At 34.8% G+C, this 19,862-nt stretch overlaps 1 protein-coding gene across 1 annotated transcript in view; it reads left to right on the forward strand.

The window, feature by feature from the left end:
• The window catches only part of PIK3C2G (phosphatidylinositol-4-phosphate 3-kinase catalytic subunit type 2 gamma), a 364,772-nt gene that overhangs the window by 330,387 nt on the left and 14,523 nt on the right, over positions 1–19,862 (forward strand). Inside the window, exon 31 of the mRNA XM_044227234.1 lies at positions 4,793–4,887. Within this exon, the coding sequence (XP_044083169.1) occupies positions 4,793–4,887 (95 nt within the window). The remainder of the gene's footprint in view (positions 1–4,792; positions 4,888–19,862) is intronic.

Below are 19,862 nucleotides of genomic sequence, written 5' to 3' on the forward strand. Positions count from 1 at the left end.
TCTCCCTCACCACTATAGAAATACAAAGAGAAGAATTTTGTCTAATGTGTTCCAAGGGCCTAGAGCAGTGCCTTGTCCATAAAATGTCAATAAAAATTTGTGAAATGAGTGTATGAAATTTAAAAAAATTTAAAAACAAATTTTGGCAAAAAGAAGACAAAACAAACAATGTCTACCAGTAATACCTAGAAAAAAAAAAGAATCAACTAAGAATCTATCACAAATGATGAAGACTCATTAAAGGTATCAGGGACCAAATATAGATTTATAGCTATTTATTGCATTTAAGAATATGCAATAGAATATAGATAAAAGAATAAAGGTGGAAGAAAAATAGAAGAAAGACCCCATTTGCAGTAACAGTGGGGAAAATATCTAGGAATAAATTGAACAGGAAGTGTGCAAGATCAAATGAAGAAAACATTTAAACATTACTTGGGAATTTCAAAAATGCCTTGAACAAATGAAAAGACATAGCATGTTCTTACACAGGAAGATTCTACATTATAAAGATGTCAGATATTTCTGATTTAATTTTGAATATATTTTTAAAAATACTAATGGATTTATTTTTAAGTAGATAAGTTAATTCTTCAGTTTGTAAACAAAAATAAACAAATAAAGGCCAAGAAAATGTAACAAACACATAGAGGTAAGACTAGCCCTACCATATCTAACACTCATTACAAAGCTTCAATAATTGAAACAGTGTGGTGTTGGCCCAAAAAGGATGAATAAGTAGAACATTATAGAATGTCCATAAATAGAGTCAAATACATTCAGGGATTTAATATGTGGTCAGACCACTATGGGAAAATTCAGTAGTGTTGAGATAGCATATTTCACACCGTGTGCTAGTATAAATACCAAATGGGTGAAAGACTATGTAAATAACAAAGCCACATATATGACAAAGAAAACAGAAAAAAATCCTTTATAATCTGAGGATGACCTAGTATAGTTATGACTACAAATCCAGAAGCCATGATAATTTTGCAGGATATAAGAAACTATAGCAAAGTTTTTAAAAATTCAAAGATAAATGATAAAATGGGTGAAATATTTGCAATTTATTACAAACAGTTGGTTATCGAATAATAACCATCTCCTAGAAATTGGTAAGAAAAGGGCCAACAACAAACAGACTAATGTGTAAAGAATTTGAAAAGAAAATACGGACAAAAAATACAGAGGCTCATAAACAAAAGAAAGGATCCTCAAATTCACTCATTATAAAAATGCAAATTAAAATTACAATGATACCATTTTTAACTCATCAGATTGGCAAAAATCCAAAAATTTAATTAATAAGCTTGGTTACAAATCAGCAGGCACTTATACCCTGCTGGTGGTAATGCAAATTGGTACAACCTCCATGGAAAGTGATTTGGCAGCATTTATCAAAATTACAAATGCTAATGTTCTTCAACCATCTATTCTGCTTTAGAAATTTATCATATAATATTTGTGCACAGGTATACAAAATGCCATGCATACAAAGATGTTTTTGTGGCATGGTTTGTAACAGCTGGAAAACATTGGAGACAACCCACATGACCGTCAGTGGGGAACCGGTTAAATGAATTATGGCATTTCACATAATGGAATAATATGCAGCTATACTTAAAAAAACAAAGAAACTTTGATTGAATATAAAAATTTCTCCAAGATCTTTGTGCAGAATAATAAATGTGCTATTCCATTTGTGGAAAAGCGGGAGGCGGGCAATAAAAGTACTTATGCATTTTTGCTTATATGGAGACACTGTGTAAGGATGTGTGTCCCTCTGGAGGGATATATGGGAAGCTAATGAAATAATGGTGGGGGAATTGGGTGGATAGGTGTTAGGAATGGGAGGAAGATGTTTTATTGTATACTTTTAAAGTAAATTCTTATTTTTTTAGTTATATGAATATATTATCATCTGAAAAAAGATTTTGAAATGCTGCTTTTTTAACATTAATGGACACTTTGTGCATAATGACTGTATTTGCTCCTAAAGTGTCAGGCGTTCAAACATTTCAACATAATCATCTGAGGATCGATAATCTTTTAACAGCTCTTAAGATTATTATAAATGGTTGGATTAAGCATAACAGATTCTCCAGACTAATTTGAAGCAGAAAATCAAAATATTGCAGCCTCTTTTTTTCATATGAAACTATTCTCAAAATTCTCCCTCTCTGGTTTCTGCATTTAAACTCTTTCCCTTAGATTATTGCCCCTTCTTCGCCATTTTATAGCAAGTTGTTTTAGAACATAGACTTTAGAGATCATTTAACCCTGCATGGTTTATTGTCTGCATGACCTTTGACCAAATGCCTTTGTTTCCTCATGTGTAAAACAGAAGTAACACAAACTTTATGGATTTGCTATGAGGATTGAGTTAGTTCATATACATAAAGCTCTTAGCCCAATGTCTGGCATACAGTAAGAGTTCTAGAAATATTAAGTACCTCTACTATTACTATATGGAATACTAAAACTTCCTGGTGGCCTGAATTTTCACTGAATTCTGAACTCTGCCGTGTATTGATGGATACTGGCTACTATTCTTACACTGGAGTTTCAGAGTGGAGTATCACTTCAGTCAGTTCAAGTAACAGTTCTATGGTTACTATTTAGATACTCAATCATAAATTTAATACTAGTTTCTTACCTTCAAATTAAAACTCCTCTGATTGGGCTCCTGGGTGGCTCAGGGGATTAAAGCCTCTGCCTTCAGCTCAGTCATGGTCCCAGGGTCCTGGGATCAAGGCCTGCATTGGGCTCTCTGCTCAGCAGGGAGCCTGCTTCCCTTCCTCTCTCTCTGCCTGCCTCTGTGCCTACTTGTGATCTCTGTCAAATAAATTAATAAAAAATCTTAAAAAAAAAAACTTAAAAAAAAAACTCCTCTGATTAAACACATTGAGTTTCTATGCAGTAATCTTTTCACTTTATTCAAAAATAATGTTCATTGTGCATCAAAAAGTCATCAGCATTTTTAACATCCTCACACCAAAAATCCAATTACATTTTTTTACTCTGAAAGCAATTCACCTCAGTACCATACTCAGAATTATCTCATAGTATCTCTAACTCACACTGTCTCAAATAAAAATATTTAAGGGAAGAATATTTTCATTATTTTTACGTGATTACCATTTCAATTGTAAGAAACAATGCCAATTTTAATTATTTCAATGTCAATAATCCACGTGAACAATAACATTAATTAATATTACCCATGTACCATGTGTAAATTACTTTTACAAACATGTAAAAATCTTTGGAAAAGGAAACATACTAGTCAGGTTTAATTATCAAAGATTAAAGAGTTTTAGAGAGCTGAGGCTGACTCTTAGAAAACAATGTTGACCACGATGAGCCCACAGTAGAACATTGCCAAATTTCTTGTTATTAATAACTTCTAACTTCCCTCAGAAAATATACAACCAGAATAACCAATAGAAATACCAGAAAAACTATAAATTATGCTTAATTTTGGGGCTGTAAGCCAGAAATTTTTAATTAAAAAACCAAAGCCTTCATTTTAAAGCTGGAATGATACAACTTAAAAAACATAAGACTACTTTTGTTATTAAATAAATGTTTAGTGTGACATTATAGAGCAGGCACTGATTTATATACCCCTTGGGAATATAGGAAAAGAGTACACCTCTAGGGAGATTATAACCCACTAAGCAAACTGCAGCATGTAAGATAATAATTATGATACAAATATTAAGTGATAAGGGCTGTGCTAGGGGAGTTTAAAGGGAGGTAACCGCAGAAGCTATTTTGCATTTTAATTAGGCCTTTTAGAGAGATGAAAGTTCAATAGCCAAAAATGGTGGAAGAGGTCATTTCAAATACAGAAAATAATATGAGCAATGCCTGGAAGGAAATAGCAGAGCATGTTTGCAGAACTGAACGTACAGACTACAGCATGGAATAGTAACAGTGGGAAATAAAAAAACAGAAAGATTCAATAAGAAGCAGCAATATAAGCCTGAGAAATTCAGGGTTTTTTTCATAAGCACTGGAAAGCTATGAACTGTACTTTGGTCAAAAGAGTAATTTTAGGAAGTTGCTGTGGGAAGAATATACCAATAATTGTGTACAAATAGATTTGGGTTTTAGGAGAGGAGAAGAGAAAGTTCTAGTAATTTAGACATGAGATTCTTATGCTTTTGAACAAGGAACTATGGAAACACACAGGATAGAATGGATGCAAATATATGGAGAAGACTATTACTAATTGCAAACATTTATGGAGAGATTACATTGTGAAAACTTTTGAATTTCTCAGTTGATCATCTAAACTATCCTGAAGTAGGTAACTATTATCTCCATTTTAGGGAAGTCAATTAACTTAGTCATAAGTTAATTATACACACAGAACACAGTCTTAACTAGTTCTGGGACCTGAACCCCAGGCTCACTGACTTTTAAAGCCAACACTTCATGCTCTCTAATACTTAAACTTATTGTAGTGAATGTTGAGAAAACGGGAGCCAAAAATGGCACTAGGTTTTCAATCTTAAATAATTGGGAAAAATTGTCAATCAAAACAAACACAAAATCAATCAAAAACACAAAATATGAGGAGAAAGGGTTCGTTTGGGATGATTAGACACAAATCCCATCTTTAACCAACTCAGTTTCTTAAAGAGTATTGTGTTTTTTGCATGATCAGAAGAATGTTTCTTTTGCAGATTATTCACTGGCTCCATTTTAGTTTTTAATGTTTAATTTATTCTGCGATGAACCATTTCCAGTTTAACCCACCAAAATTCTATTGCTTTATCAGGTGAGAAGTTTCCTGACAAGACGCCTAAGGTGCAGTTAGTGATATCACATGAGGATACAAAGCTGACCATCCTAGTGAAACACATGAAGAACATTGTAAGTTTATTATTTCTAATATGAAACATGCAAACCTACATTTAGAAATCACTTTCCTCCTTCCGGCAATTAATGTCAACATAAGTAAGAGGAATGGAGCCAGCCACCAAGTTTAAGTGAGGAACAGTGGGCCAATTACAACGTTCTGCCTCAGTATGACGGCAATCTCTGGGGTAAAGACTATAAAATATTTTACAGGCAAAGCCTAGGATGAAAATTAGACTTTACTCACAATGAAGTGTCAGGCCAATCTAGTGAAAAAGATTTGAAAATGCGGGAATAGCTAGAATATTAAGCTCCAAAGGGAAAAAGCTAGGTCCCAAGTATTTTCATCTATCTCATCCTGCTGAGCTTAGTGGAAGTAATATCTCTTTGAGTAATGCTGGCACTTCCTCTGTAAAGCCAGTAACCACTACGCTTTTCCCCCAAATGCCCACTGAGTGCCTTGAGTTTATACCACCAGAACAGCTATCATGTTCTGATGTAATTACTCAAAGATACATCATTCCCCTCAAAAAATAATAATGGTTTTGAAGACAAGACCCCATCTTTGTATCCCAGAACCTAGAACAAAAATGCTAGTTAGCTTCTAAAGAAAACTAAAAGCTGTTCCATGATACCCCATTCCTCTCCGAAGATGGGTCAAGTCAGAGGCATGGAGAGCAGTTGGAGCATTGTCATGGAGAGAGGGAGCTTTCTGAGTCACGGTGTAATTGATTAATGGTCCCGTCTGTGTGCAGTATACAGAAAGGGCTAACTCTACACTCTACTTCTTTAGTTTTTCTTTAATCTACTCAGACAGGTTCTCCATACGGTAAAACTCCCTGGGGGGACTGATCGTTGCAGAGAAAGTCAGCGGCACTATTTTGGCTCCCTCCCTTATACATATAAATCTCTTATGGTGATATGCTTGGAAAAACTTAAAAGAGTAACCTCTTTTCATTGTGATGTGCATCGGAACATACTAGAATTTAATAAATATCTGTTCAGTGAACAAATAGTTGGCATAACTTGCAGGGGTTATATCCCTTACAAACAGTAGTAGCTGGATATCCTAGGGTGCTTGTTTGTAACTCTGTGGTGTTCATAATCTGCAGTTTTTATAATAGCTGGGAAAATATTATTAGATATGTTTTTGTAGACGTTTTACTCATTAAAATAGTTATTTTCAATTGCTTTTGGTAAGATAATCATCTTATATAAGAATAGGAGTTGTTTAAGAAATTCTTAGTCTGGGAAATGATTCAATTAGATATTATTTATGGCTATCTGCGTGTTCATAGACTTTAAGCATCTGTATAAATATATATGATAAAGTAATAGAATGTTAAGAAATAGTGTTAAATCAAGTTAACAGAACTTATATTTGTATATGATAGATAATTATTAATTGAAAAGGGTGCTTGGGTGGCTCAATGGGTTAAAGCCTCTGCTTTCAGCTCAGGTCATGATCCCAGCGTCCTGGGATTGAGCCCCACATCAGTCTCTCTGCTCAGCGGGGAGCCTGCTTCCCCCTCTCTCTCTGCCTGACTCTCTGCCTACTTGTGATCTCCGTCTGCCAAATAAATAAATAAAATCTTTGAAAAAGAAATCTTTAAAAAAATTATTAATTATAAAAATTCCTCTTGGAAATTACATATTTATTCCAGTAATGTCATTGCTCAAAACCGTTTTAGAACATGCCTGTTGATGTTGCTTTTAGATCTGGCACATAAACCAAACAGTAAACTTGGTGATATTACTCAACAGTCATACCTAATAGGTGATCAAAAGTGGTATTAACAAATTTGGTCACCCATTTTATTCACCAGATAAAATCCCCAAATTACTTTTGATGGTTTTTAAAAATGCATTTTGTAGCGAGGTGAAGTGGCACTAACAGTAAGAATATTCAAAACAAATGTGATGCAGGCATGAAGGGGGGGGAGGGGGTGAGAAAGAGCAGAAATGTAAGATGTAGATCAAGTGATGGGTAAGTGGCAAATGACAAGGTGAATCCTACCAAAAGTAAAAAAAAAAAATAATAATAAATAATGTAGGGGCCCCTAGAGCCCCTCCATTGCCAATGTCCTCTGAAAGAAAGTTTCCAATAATGAAGTGGTACTGCTTGCAGTCTGCCTTCTCAGTCTAAAGGCAGTTCCTCTGTTCTCCCCCGAATCTTAGCATTGCCCTGGAATTCATTGCTACACTTCTCTTTTCTATTTCTAGCCCTGTGGCTTTAAATAGCACTTACATGTCTTTCTCTTCCATATTTATAACACCAGCTTGGAATTCTCCCTAAAATCCAGAGGCGTATGTATAACTGATTACTCAACAACTCTAGTAGACATTGAATAGGCATCACAAAATTAAGATATACCAAATCAAACATCTGGTTATTGCCCCCTACACCTGCTTCTTTTGCAGTCTTTCTCATGTCAGGAAATAACACCTTCATCCTACTATTTGCTCAAGTTAAAGTCCTTAGAGTCGTTTTGACATCTCCCAGAAACTACAACCAATTTATCAGCAAGTCCTGCCAGCTCTGCCTTCACAATAAATCCAACATGCCGCCACTTTGCCCCCTCACTGCTGCCACAACTACCATAACTGGTTTGAGCCACCATCATCCCCCACCAGAATCAGTGCTGTAATCCTTTAAGCAGGGTCTCCCTGCTTCTGCCTGTGTGTCTTTCTACTCTCTTCCTAACCTATGACCAGAAAATTCCTTTGAGAATAAGTCAGATCTTGTTGTTCTTTTCTCATATCCTTCTGAGGGTGAGGCTTCACATCACTTCAAGCGAAAGCCATAGTACTTATTAATGATCGAGGAGCCCTACCAGTCTGGCCTCTGTGACCTCTCCGACTTCATCTCCACAGACTCCCTCAATCACTCCACTCTAGCCTGAGTGACTTCCTTCCTGCTCCCTAAATATGACAAGCATGTTTCTGCCCCAGGACATTGGTACCTGTTATTCATTTTATCTGGAATGTTCTTCCTCAGGTTTATGGCTCCATCTCACATGTCCTGAGGGACTCTGTCCGACTGCCACCTTTTCAGTGAGGCCTTTTCTGACTATTACATGTAAAACTGCAAAACCACACTTCCTGCCACTTCCAAACTTCCTTTCCTTTTTTACTTTCTCCACTTCCCTTATCACTGCTATAACCCAAGGAGCGAAAACAGTGTCAAGTACATAGTAGGTACTCAATGAACACTTTATTGAATAAAAGAATGTCAAATTATTTCTGATGTGAACAACTAAGAATTAGGAGCTTGTTCACCTTGCAAAAATCATCACAACAAAGTTCTCATACCTTGCTTTTTTTCACAACTTCTTTTAGATAACTATTTTATTTCTTCTGCTTAACTGAGGACAGAGACAACATAATATAAATGACAAAATTTTATCTATAAATTTTCCACATACTGTCTTTGCTCATTTCAAGTTTTAATTTTTATTTATTTTTTGAGCCTTTAGGATTTTCATATGCCTAAGTAATCAGACTAAAGAAGTTGTTCTTCATTTTATTTTAATGTTAAAATGAATTATTCCACCTGTAATTCTGTTCTATTTAATATTAAGTGTGATGAAGAGAACTGTTTATCTTATATTGAATCTTTGAAGCTTTTCTATAAGAACTACTTCCCTCCTGTGAATTCACAAGCTAAAACAAAATTGCTAAAATTTTCCCCTTTTAAAGCCTAAAATAATTTATTCTAGTGAACAGAGACTGACAAAGTAATGCAGTTATTTAGAAGCTTGACCAAAATCTTATAAAATAATATTTCCGTTTATATAACAAGGAAACATATAAAAATCATTTAGATTGGAAAAAAATTTTTAAATCTTTCTAATATTTTCCCATGTAGTCCACTATAAAATGCCTCTTCCTCTGACATCTGCATGTCTTTCTATGCATCACAGCATCTACGATGTCTCTCCTGGTCTCATGGATTCCCCTCATCTATGTCACTTTCACACTGTTTTCTTTTACCTGCCCCAGAATATGTGCATTCTCGAAGGCTCTAAAAGTAATCAGAAAGGATTCCAGACTCTCTGATATTGAATATGCTCACACTGTCAGAGATTTACACTGTAACAAAATAATATGATTTCAAGTGAGGAACAAGGGAAACAGCACACACCTCAAATGGAGTGCTGTGTAATCCCTTCATAAGACACAAAACAGAAAAGAATAGTTGCTATATGAAAATTAACAGAAGAGAAGATAAGAAAATAATAATTGGCGAGAATGTGGAGAAAAGGGAACCCTTGTACACAGTCCCACAACAATGTAATGTAAATTGGTGGGAATGTAAATTGGTGCAAGTATTGGAAAACAATGTGAAAGTTCCTCAAAAAATTAAAACTAGAAATGCCATATGATCTAGTAATTTCACTACTGAGTATTTACCCAAGAAGATGAAAACACTAATTTGAAAGAATATATGTACTCCTATATTTATGGAAACATTTTTAACAATAGCCTAGATATGGAAGCAACTCATGTGTCCATTGACTAATGGATGGATAAGGAAGATGTGATATGTGTGTGTAGATATATACATATATATATATATACATTTACACATAATGTACACACAATAGAATATTACTCAGCCATTAGAAAGAATGATATCTTGCCAGTTGTGACAACATGGATGGACTAAGAGGGTATAATGCTAAGTGATATAAGTCAGATAGAGAAAGAGAAATACCATATGATTTTACTTATATGTGGAATCTAAAAAACAAAACAAATGAACAAACAAACAAAAGCACAAATAGATCTATAAATATAGAGAACAAAAATGGCATTGTTGCCGGGGCGGGGTGGGGGAGTTACAGGAATGGGCAAATGGATGAAGGGAAGTGGGAGAGGCAAGATTCCAATTATGGACTGAGTAATTCATGGAGATAAAAGGTATAGCATAGGGAATATAGCCAATGGTAATGTAATAGCATTGTATGGTGACAGGTGGTAGTTACACTTGTGGTAATCTTAGTATAACATATAGACTTGTTGAATCACTATGTTGTACAATGTTACTAATGTAACATTCCAAGCCACCTATACTTCAATTAAAAAAGGACTTAATGTAACCTTATTACCCAATAAGCCACTTGTATAGTAATTAATTAAAAGGTCTATTTCATTTTGCTATGAATATTCATGGTATTATATCTTCCAGCTATAGACTCAGAAAGGATGAAGCAGCAGAAATTATGGGGCTTGTTTCATTCTGTGAGAAGACAAATGTATCTAGAGACAATACTGCAGCAAAAACTTGATGTCATTATTTATGGTCTAAACTTGTCTTCTGACCCCATCAAGTTCTCCAGCAGTAAAAGAATTGGCTTCAAAAGCAAAAAGGATAAAACTTAGTTCTTATTTATTTTCTCCCTCCTCTCTTCACTTTCTCCCTCTATTTTTTTTCCTTTATTTTTCTTTTCACTTTTCTTTCCAACTATCATTAGCCCAAATTTAGCTATAGGACAGAATATAAAAATACAAAATATTTAAATATGTCCCTTTTATGGTTGGATTTGCTTAAACATTTGGGGTGATAGACATTGAGTACTAGATTTTAAAACACACACACTTGGACTTTAATGCACTGATTTTTTTTTTTTTTTTAAAGAAAATGAATAGGAGAGAAAGAAGTAGACTCAAACAGATCAGTAAGAACCCCAGGCTAAACACACACACACACACACACACACACACACACATTTCCTTACATTTTAGTTTCTACTTAAGAATTTTCTTACAATTTTAATGTGTCTGTGTAGCTTGGAGGTTCCTACTTTTAAAATATACATTCTGTGGGGTGCCTGGGTGTCTCAGTCATTATGCATCTGCCTTTGGCTCAGGTCATGATCCCAGGGTGCTGGGATGGAGTCCTGCATCAGGCTCCCTGCTTGGCAGGAAGCCTGCTTCTCCCTCTCCCACTCCCCCAGCTTGTATTCCCTCTCTCACTGTGTCTCTCTCTGTCAAATAAATAAATAAAATCTTTAAACAGATTTAATAAAAAGATTTAATAAAACCTTTAAAAAAGATTTTAAAGATAAAAAAATCTTTAAAAGAAATATATATGTATATATGTATATGTGTGTGTGTGTGTGTATAGTGATTTTGATTCTGTAACTATGTTTTTTTGTTGTTGTTGTTCTTGGGTTTTTTTTTTTTTTTTTTTTTAAGAGTGAGAGCATGTACATGAGCCAGTGTTGTGGTGGGGAGGGCAGAGGGACAGGAAGAGAGAGAATCCCAAGCAGGCTCTGTGCCCAGCATGGAGCCCAATGTGGGACTCCATCCCATGACCTAGAGATCATGCATGAACCAAAATCTGGACACTTAACCAACTGAGCCATCCGGGTGCCTGTAGGTTGGTATTTCTACATCTGTGTTCTACAGGGATCTCTTGTTCTCATAGATCCCTCTATTCTTCCACATCTAAACTTGTTTTCTTCTCTCATGCTCCCAAATATGAGCATTCCAGAAGGCTCTTTGACACAAGGGGTCCATGCACCACACTTAGAGAAACATTTCTCAAGTGGTTAATTACCCTACCCATGACACTCGGCATACAATACGATGTGAGTTCTGTACATGGCACTAAGCACATGATGTTGCCTATTGGAGAGGACACTTGGATTTAGTAAAGTGAACAAAAGAGTGTTGGGATGGGCACCTGGGTGGCTCAGTTGGTTAAGTGGTTGACTCTTGATTTTGGCTCAGATCATGATCTTATGGTCATGAAATCAAGCTCCTTGTGGGGCTCCACACTCAGCACAGAGTCTGCTTGAGATTCTCTCTCCCTCTACCTCCCACCCCCCACCGCGCGGCTCACATGCAAGCTCTCTCTGTCTTTCTCTAAAAAAAAAAAAAAAAAAAGTGGGAGGGGGTGCCTGGATGACCCAGTCGATGGAGCAGCTAACTCGGTCTCAGCTCAGGTCCTGATCTCAGGGTCGTGAGCTGGAGCCCTGCATTGGGCTCCCTGCTCAGCATGGAATCTGCTCATTTCTTTCTCCCTCTCCCTCTGCCCCTCCCACCCAAGCTCACTCTCTCTCTAAAATAAAATAAATACATCTTAAAAAAAAAAAAAAAAAGGAAGGTTGTGAAAATAAAGCAGAGATGATGGCAATGCTCAACATGTAAAAATAACAATGTTCTGTGTATACTTTAAAAAGTAACTTCGCTAAGTCCTCTGTCCCAATTATTCAATTCTTTAGATTTTTAAAAGAAATTCATCATTGTTCCATCCTAGATGCACTTCTATCTAAATAAACACCAATTTCTTGATAAAAGGCAATTTTCTAATAATAATTATTCCATCAATTGTATTTGGCTTATATTTCATTAATAAAAAATTATTCTTCTAGAGTCAGCCCATTATGATATTGATCTCCCATTTCAAAGAATATGCTGCAGAGCAGTGGACAGTGAAGAGTAACCAGACCATATATAAATATTTCATTGTTTCATGATTTTTTTTTCCCAAGGAAACACTCTCAAAGACTACCAATTATTTCTTAATTAAACAAACCATAAATTGTTCTTAAACCTTGATAAATCATATGCTAATGATAAATGATCTCTTTCCAACATCACCGTCTTTAGCTAGTCTTTCCTTTGTGAACTTTACTATTTTCAGGATAGCACTCTTTCTGAGGCTTCCTTAGCCCTCATAAATTTAAACTAGTTAATGTACATAGTGGCTTAATGCTGCTGACTTCACCTTTTGCCCTTAAATGTGAAGATTTTTCCTGTAGTCAGGGCTTTAACTCTTCAAACTGATTTCCTAAAAAAAATTCCATTCAGTTTTATGACTTCAAAGATTATGTGAATTACTCCTAAATTTATATCTCTACTTTAAATATTTCTCTGAACTCAATTTACATATGTTCAACTGGCTGATGGGCATGTACATTCTGATATCTTGCTATCTCTTTAAACTCAATAGTTCTAAATTATAGCTCTCTACTTTTCTAAAATCAACTCTCATTCTTGACTATTTATTTCAAAAAATTGTTGCACCGACCTCAAATAACTCCCGATCGAAACTTCTCTATTATTTTCCATATTTTAACTTATTCCAATACTCCTATGTATAATAATCAGCAAACCCTTTTAGTTTTCTGTTACTTTTATTACTGCCAAAATCCTATTCTATATTCTCTCTTAATTTACCTGTGGATTATTTTGATTGATTTTATTATATTCCTGTCATTGTCCATTCTGCTTTAAAACACCTTAAAATTTCATTTTTAACATACCAATAAAAATTCTAGTAGCATCTTTGTAAAACTCAAATTTCTCAGCCTAATATTTAAGGTACTACACAATATAGCCACACCTACCTTTATAATCACCCTCCCCAATACAAAATCTATATTCTAGATGGCTCATTCATTGTTTACCAAACACACTCCACTCCTTCTAGCAAACTGTAGCAAACTTCTACTTACGCTCTATTTACCTTCTACATCCAATTCAACTTCCAGGCTGAGCTCAAACCTCTCATCCTTTCTGAAGCTCCTGGGTCACTCTTGCTTCTGGTGATCCTTCTCTCCTTTGGCCTCCTATTATACTTACTGTTTACACCATCCATTTGATATTCACTGTCTTATCTCAGCTCTTAAAACTTTTATCATTTTGGTTCATCCTGTACTTTCAACTGTTTTGAAAATATACTGATTATAAAAATTGTGGGAAATATATTTTGTATACTCTGCATTGCTTAGCTTAATACTATGCCCTTAATACATGTGTGTTAAATAAATGAATATTTATTTAAACGTACATTACTGTGAAAAAATAGCCACAATGCAAAGCAGTTTAATTTGAGCTATGTTTATAAATGAATAGCTTTTCTCTGTGAATTTTACTGTCTATAATACACGATACTAAACTGAGAATGACAAATATTTGACCTTCACATCTGTCTCACTTGAAAATAAAGTGATTTCCTGCTGAGGATTATTTCTCTAAATATTCAACAACAGACACTACCATATCTCCATCTGACACCATCAATGTACAGGTCACCACATGATGCAAATTTTATCTAATCATTCTCTGTTCTTTACTGACAGGCTTATACCCTAATTGCTATTCTTTATCCATAACTCCCTCAAGTCTACATTTTAGCCCAAACAAACAAACAAGAAAAGCATAAGCTAAGGTCCTGACATTGGTTCTCTTAATCCTGTTCCTTCCTGGCTTTTCTGAAATCAGCTTGGGAGTCATATTAGACATCATAGTTGCAAAAGACATCCCTCACCCAACAACAACAATTTGGCATCTATTCACAGACAAAAGTATGTTTTTGGAAGCTATGGGATCTAACTCCATATACCAAGGAATCTAGAGGACTCTCACCCACCCATGTACCAAATAATAGACACACAGATCTCATTCCCAGCTGAGGAACCTAAAGTGGCTCATGAACTGGTTCCAGCCCCTCTTAGCCAAGGTCAATGAGTTCCTGGAAAGCACTGTCTTTAACAGTCATCTGCAGATGAAAGAGTCTTTGTGGAAGTTCAGGTTTGCAAAGGAGAAGTCTCATCACACTGTTGTAGAAAAAAACATGTTCAAACATGTGAAGTGGACAGTTAGTAAAGACTGGAGGAGGTGGCAACTACTTCAAATTTGAAGACAATGTAAAACTTGAAGTAACATGAAAAATCAAGGTAACATGACACCATCAAAGGATCATAATCATCTTTCACTAACCAAATTCAAAGCTGTAAGGATATGTGATTTGCTTGATAGAAAGAATTCAAACAGCTTTTCAAAGGAAATTCAATAAGCTACAGAAAGCACAGAAAGACGATTCAACAAAACCAGGAAAGTCATACATGAAAAAAAAAATGAGAAGTTTATCAGAGAGATAGAATTTTTTTTTTTTTTTTCAAAAAAGCAGACAGAAATTTGGGAGCTGATGAATATTATAAATGAAAGAAGAAAATGCAAGAGAGAACAACACCAACACCGGCAGAGTGGATCAAGCAGAAGAGGAATCTGTGAGACAGAGGACAGCAACTTTGAAATTATCCAGTAAGTGGAGAACAAAAAGGAAGAAGAAAAATAAAAAAGAAATGAAAAATACTGAAGAAAGCCTATGTGATCTTAAGATACCTTAACAAGAACTCTGAATCATTGGAGTTCCAGAAGAAGAAAGGGAGAAGGGACAGAAAGCACATTTAAAGAAATAATTATTGAGTACTTTCCAAATCTGTGGGAGATTTGAGTATCTAAGTTCATGAAGCTCGTGGTTCCACAAACAAGCTCTACTTAAAGAGATCCTCTTCAAAATACACTATAATGAAACGGTCAGAAATCAAAGACAAAGAGAGAATCTTGAAAGCAGTAAGAGGAAAAAACCTTGGCCCCTCCCTTAGGTTATTTCTCAGCAAAAACCTTATAGGTTGGGGGTGGAGGAGGGGGAATGGAAGGATATATTCAAGGTACTGAACTAAAATAAATGCCACTCAAGAATACTTTACCTGGCAAAGCTATCCCTCAGAAATGAAGGAGGGATAAAGATTTTTCTAGATAAATAAATGCTAAAGGAGTTCATTACCACTAGACCCACCTTATAAGAAATGCTGAAAGTAATTTTTCAAGCTGAAATGAAAGGATACTGATAGATAACATAAATACATATGAAAATATACAACCCGTGACAAAAATAAGTGTGGAAAGTCAGAGTACTCAAATAGTGTAATATGGTTGAGTATTAAACACTCCGCTCTAACATAAAGGTTAAAGGACAAGAGTATTAAAAATAACTATTGTTGCAGGGTGCCTGGGTTGCTCCGTCAGCTAGGTGTCTGGTTTTGGCTCAGGTCATGATTCCAGGGTGCTGGGATAGAGTCCCATGTCAGGCTCCTTGCTCAGCGGGAAGTATGTTTCTCTCTCTCCCTCGTCCCTTTATTTAAATACATTTTTTTTTAATTTATTTGACAGAGAGAGAGACAGAGAGATCACAAGTGGACAGAGCAGCAAGCAGAGGGAGAGGGAGAAGCAGGCACCCCACTGAGCAGAGAGCCCCTTGTGAGGCTCAATCCTAGGACCCTGGGGTCATGACCTCAGCTGAAGGCAGATGCTTGACCGGTTGAGCAGCCCAGGCAACCCTAAATAAAACTCTTTAAAAAAATTAAAATAAGTAAATAAATAACTGTAGCTACAATAATTTGTTATGAATAAACAGTATAAAAAGGGGGTGAATTGTGACTTCAATAAGAAAAGATGAAGGAATACAGGATAGAGTTTTTGTATGTGATTGCAATAAATTTATCAGCATAACTAGATTATATATTTTTTTAAGATTGATTTATTTGAGGCAGGGAGGGGCAGAGAGAGAGGGAGAGAAAGTCTTAAGCAGAGACCCCCTGAACTGGACACAGGGCTCTGTCCCAGCACCCTGAGGTCATAGCCTGAGCTGAAACCAAGAGTCAGACTCCCAGTCGACTGCACCACCCAAGTACCCCTATACCTAAGATGTTTTATGTAAACCCCATGGTAACCACAAAGCAAAAACCTGCAGTAAATTCACGAAGGATAAAGGGAACTGAAATCAAAATATAGAACTAAAAAAATTATCGAAAAGTTCACAAAAGAAGGCAGGAAGAGAGGAAGAAAAGGACAAGGGAACTAAAAAACAGCTAGAAAACAGTAAGATGACATTAGTGAAGTCCTTAGCTATCAATATTTACTCTACATGTAAATGGATTGAATTCTCAATCAAAAGTATAGAACGGCTGGATAGATTAAAAAAAAAAAGCATGACTCAATTATATGCTGCCTATAAAATATCATTTCACCTCGTTTTCTTCTTCTATAGCCTTACTGATTTTCTGTATGCCAGTTCTATGATTTATTAAGACAGGGGTGTTAAAATCTTTAACTATAATTGTGAATTTATTTTATGTTATATGAACATTTAAGATTATTATGTCCTCTTGATTAATTAACCCCTTTATCATTATAAAATGAACTTCTTTATTCATGGTAGTATTTTTTTGCTGTCAAATATACTTTGTCAGATATTTATATAATTTTTCAGTTTTTGTTTGATTCATGTTAGCATGGTATATCTTTTACATCCTTTTACTTTTAACCTTTCATCTTTTTACATTTAAAGTATATTTGATATAGATAGATAATATACACATAGATGATAGATGATAGATTAGATAGCTAGGTAATAGATAGATAGATTGATGATAGGGCCATACTATAGGTTGTACCTAGCAATCTCTTGGTCATGGATATATTGAACCTATAATCACATACAACTTTTTAGAGTTTTCCCAAGTGCTATTCCTAAGCAAAGTATTTCTTATCCTGGATTTGCAGAATGAGTTTTTCAGACCCAAAAGAATTTGACATGAGTCTATTGTATCTAACCTTGTTAGATATGGTTCATTGTTCCAGCCCTTCCCATCTCAGTCCTAATTATATGATCAAGCATATTGGCCGTAGCACTCAGATTATTGACAGCTATACATTACATATTTGTATCTTTATTTAAATCATGATAAAAATGTTTAGTAGGGAAGAAGGCAAGTATTTGAAGTATGTAGGTAGAAAACTCATACTTCACCTCTGAATTACAGTTTCTGGGTTTTTTTGCAAACAAATCTCTAATACTAACAAGTATAACAACACCATAAATCTAATGTTTCAGTATTTCACTTGTTCTTCACAATTTCTCAATAATCATTAATAAAATGTAGTATGTCTCTTATTTGTACAGTTTTCTTAGCATTTGGGGATAGAAGATAAGAGAGGATTTGAAATCATTTAGACTGGTTCAGTGCAGTTGCAAAAAAAAGTTTAATTATACTTAACTCATAAACAGTTCTTCAGGTTTTCTATCGAGTAGATTGTAAAAAATAAATGAGGTTTAAAACTTTACTTTGTAAATGTTATTAAGATTAAGAAATGGGAAAGCTTGTCAAATTTCACAAGACAATTCAGTAGCAAAATCTGGAGCTCTAATTAAAACTCTGGATTTTTAGAAGTAATTCAATTCCTATGTACTGAGTCAGAAAATAAGAATTCAATCTATTAGACTGTGACTTCTATCTAGTTGTTAACTGCATCAAGTTGAGGTTTAAAAATTTTTAATATGTATATAATAAGAAGATCACACCCACGAGTTTGTTATTTCTTTGAAAGTAGAAATGGTTTCAGCAACTCTTTTGTGACCTCTCATAGATCATCCAAAGTGTTGGACACACAGTGGTGTGATTTTTGAATTGATTATTTTTTTTTTTAAAAGTTACTGAAAATCACCTATTAGTGACAAGATTTCAATTAAGGGCTTAATTGGTGTGAAATGAAGCAGAAGACCATCCTAACTTAATTCATGAGGACCTGAAATCATCCCATTCTGTATTAACAAACACACACAGAAAGGTTGGAAAGATCATTCCACCATTTCTTTAACTGCGGCACTGAGCAAACTATATATCACAGGCATTTTTCTTGTACTCCTGTACTTTTATTGTACATTTTTATTTTATAAAAAGACCCTCTTCGTGGTAGCTAGCCTGAATTTCAGAACTGCAATTTGGCAGGCACATAGATGAGGAAAACACTTTTTTATTGTTATTTTGTTTCTGACATAGACCTCACGTTTTGATAACACTATCTTATTTTAATCATTGGCTGCTGATTTCTACCAAAGCCTATCTTATCATATGATTGGAAACATTTAAGTTAAAAAAAAAATCTTGATGGGGAATTCTCATAAATTATTCATCAAAAAGGTAAGAACCCATTAAATACAATTAAGCTTTGAATTAATCTACAGAAGTTATTTTTAAACCATCTATCTTCATCACATTTCTGATAAAACTTGATCTAGAAATGCTCTTAATTTGAATCTGGTGGTTTCCTTTGCATTCTTTGTAGAGGGCCAATAAAAGGTAGTGGTTAAGAGCAAAAGTTGTAATAAAACTTTTTCAATAAAATAAAGGCAATAATACTGGCTCAAGTGCTATTTTTAGAGAGTGCTTTGAATAGATACTCATTATGTGATAGCTATTATTATTACTACTGTATATGAAAAATTGGTATCTTCTTCATAAACTCATGAAAATACTAAAGGGTTGTTGGCCTACCCTGCAATGTGAAATGGTTTTATTTACTTTATAAACAGTTTACATTGTGTTTTGTTTTTATAGCAACATCCTACTGCTTACTCTTCTTTTCTTAATTTTGGTAAATTTACCATTTTTTCAATATAGTTTTATTCATTGACCACGAAAATGACAGAAGTGCATTGAAATGCTATGTACAAAGTGGGGCAAGAAAGGAAGGCAGAAATTAGCATATTTAATTATTTGTACACCTACAACAATACCATTAAGAAGTCAGCATTGTGAATAATGGTTTAGTAGGATACATATATATATTTTAATTTGTATACCCAAAACAATAGCACTCAAAGTAAGAATGTCCTATATTTCACTCTTAGTTGAAAAAGAAGTGCCTGCATCAGTAATGTTAAGAATATGGTAAGGCCTTCATTTCCAACCCTTTCAGTTGGAGGGACCTCTTTCTAAACTTGAAAAAATTTTTCTAAAAATCTGATAGATTTAAAAAGTAGAAAACAAATTTTAAACTACTATAAATTCGGTTCATGCTTTGTTTTAAAATATTAAAATCGTAGAATCAAAAGCACCTACATATATTTGAAAAAATATAGCACGTATGTATGAGACATACTTATTTCCTATGTAGGGAATGCTTGGTGCAAACATGGATCCAGCACCTTGCCTCCACCCAAAGGTCACCAGCAGCTCATCTCAAATTGAAAGTACCTGTTTCTGTTTCTTTCATGTTCTCCACAAAAGGGGCGCACAGAGTGGGGAAACAGCATAAGGTTGACCGAAGATATGGGAACAACAAAATGACCTTAGTTCACACTCCACCATCTATTAGGCCCCAAGAAATTGTCAGATCATTGCTAGCTC

This window comes from Neovison vison, chromosome 12 (assembly GCF_020171115.1).
Source record: "Neovison vison isolate M4711 chromosome 12, ASM_NN_V1, whole genome shotgun sequence".
NCBI lineage: Eukaryota > Metazoa > Chordata > Mammalia > Carnivora > Mustelidae > Neogale > Neogale vison.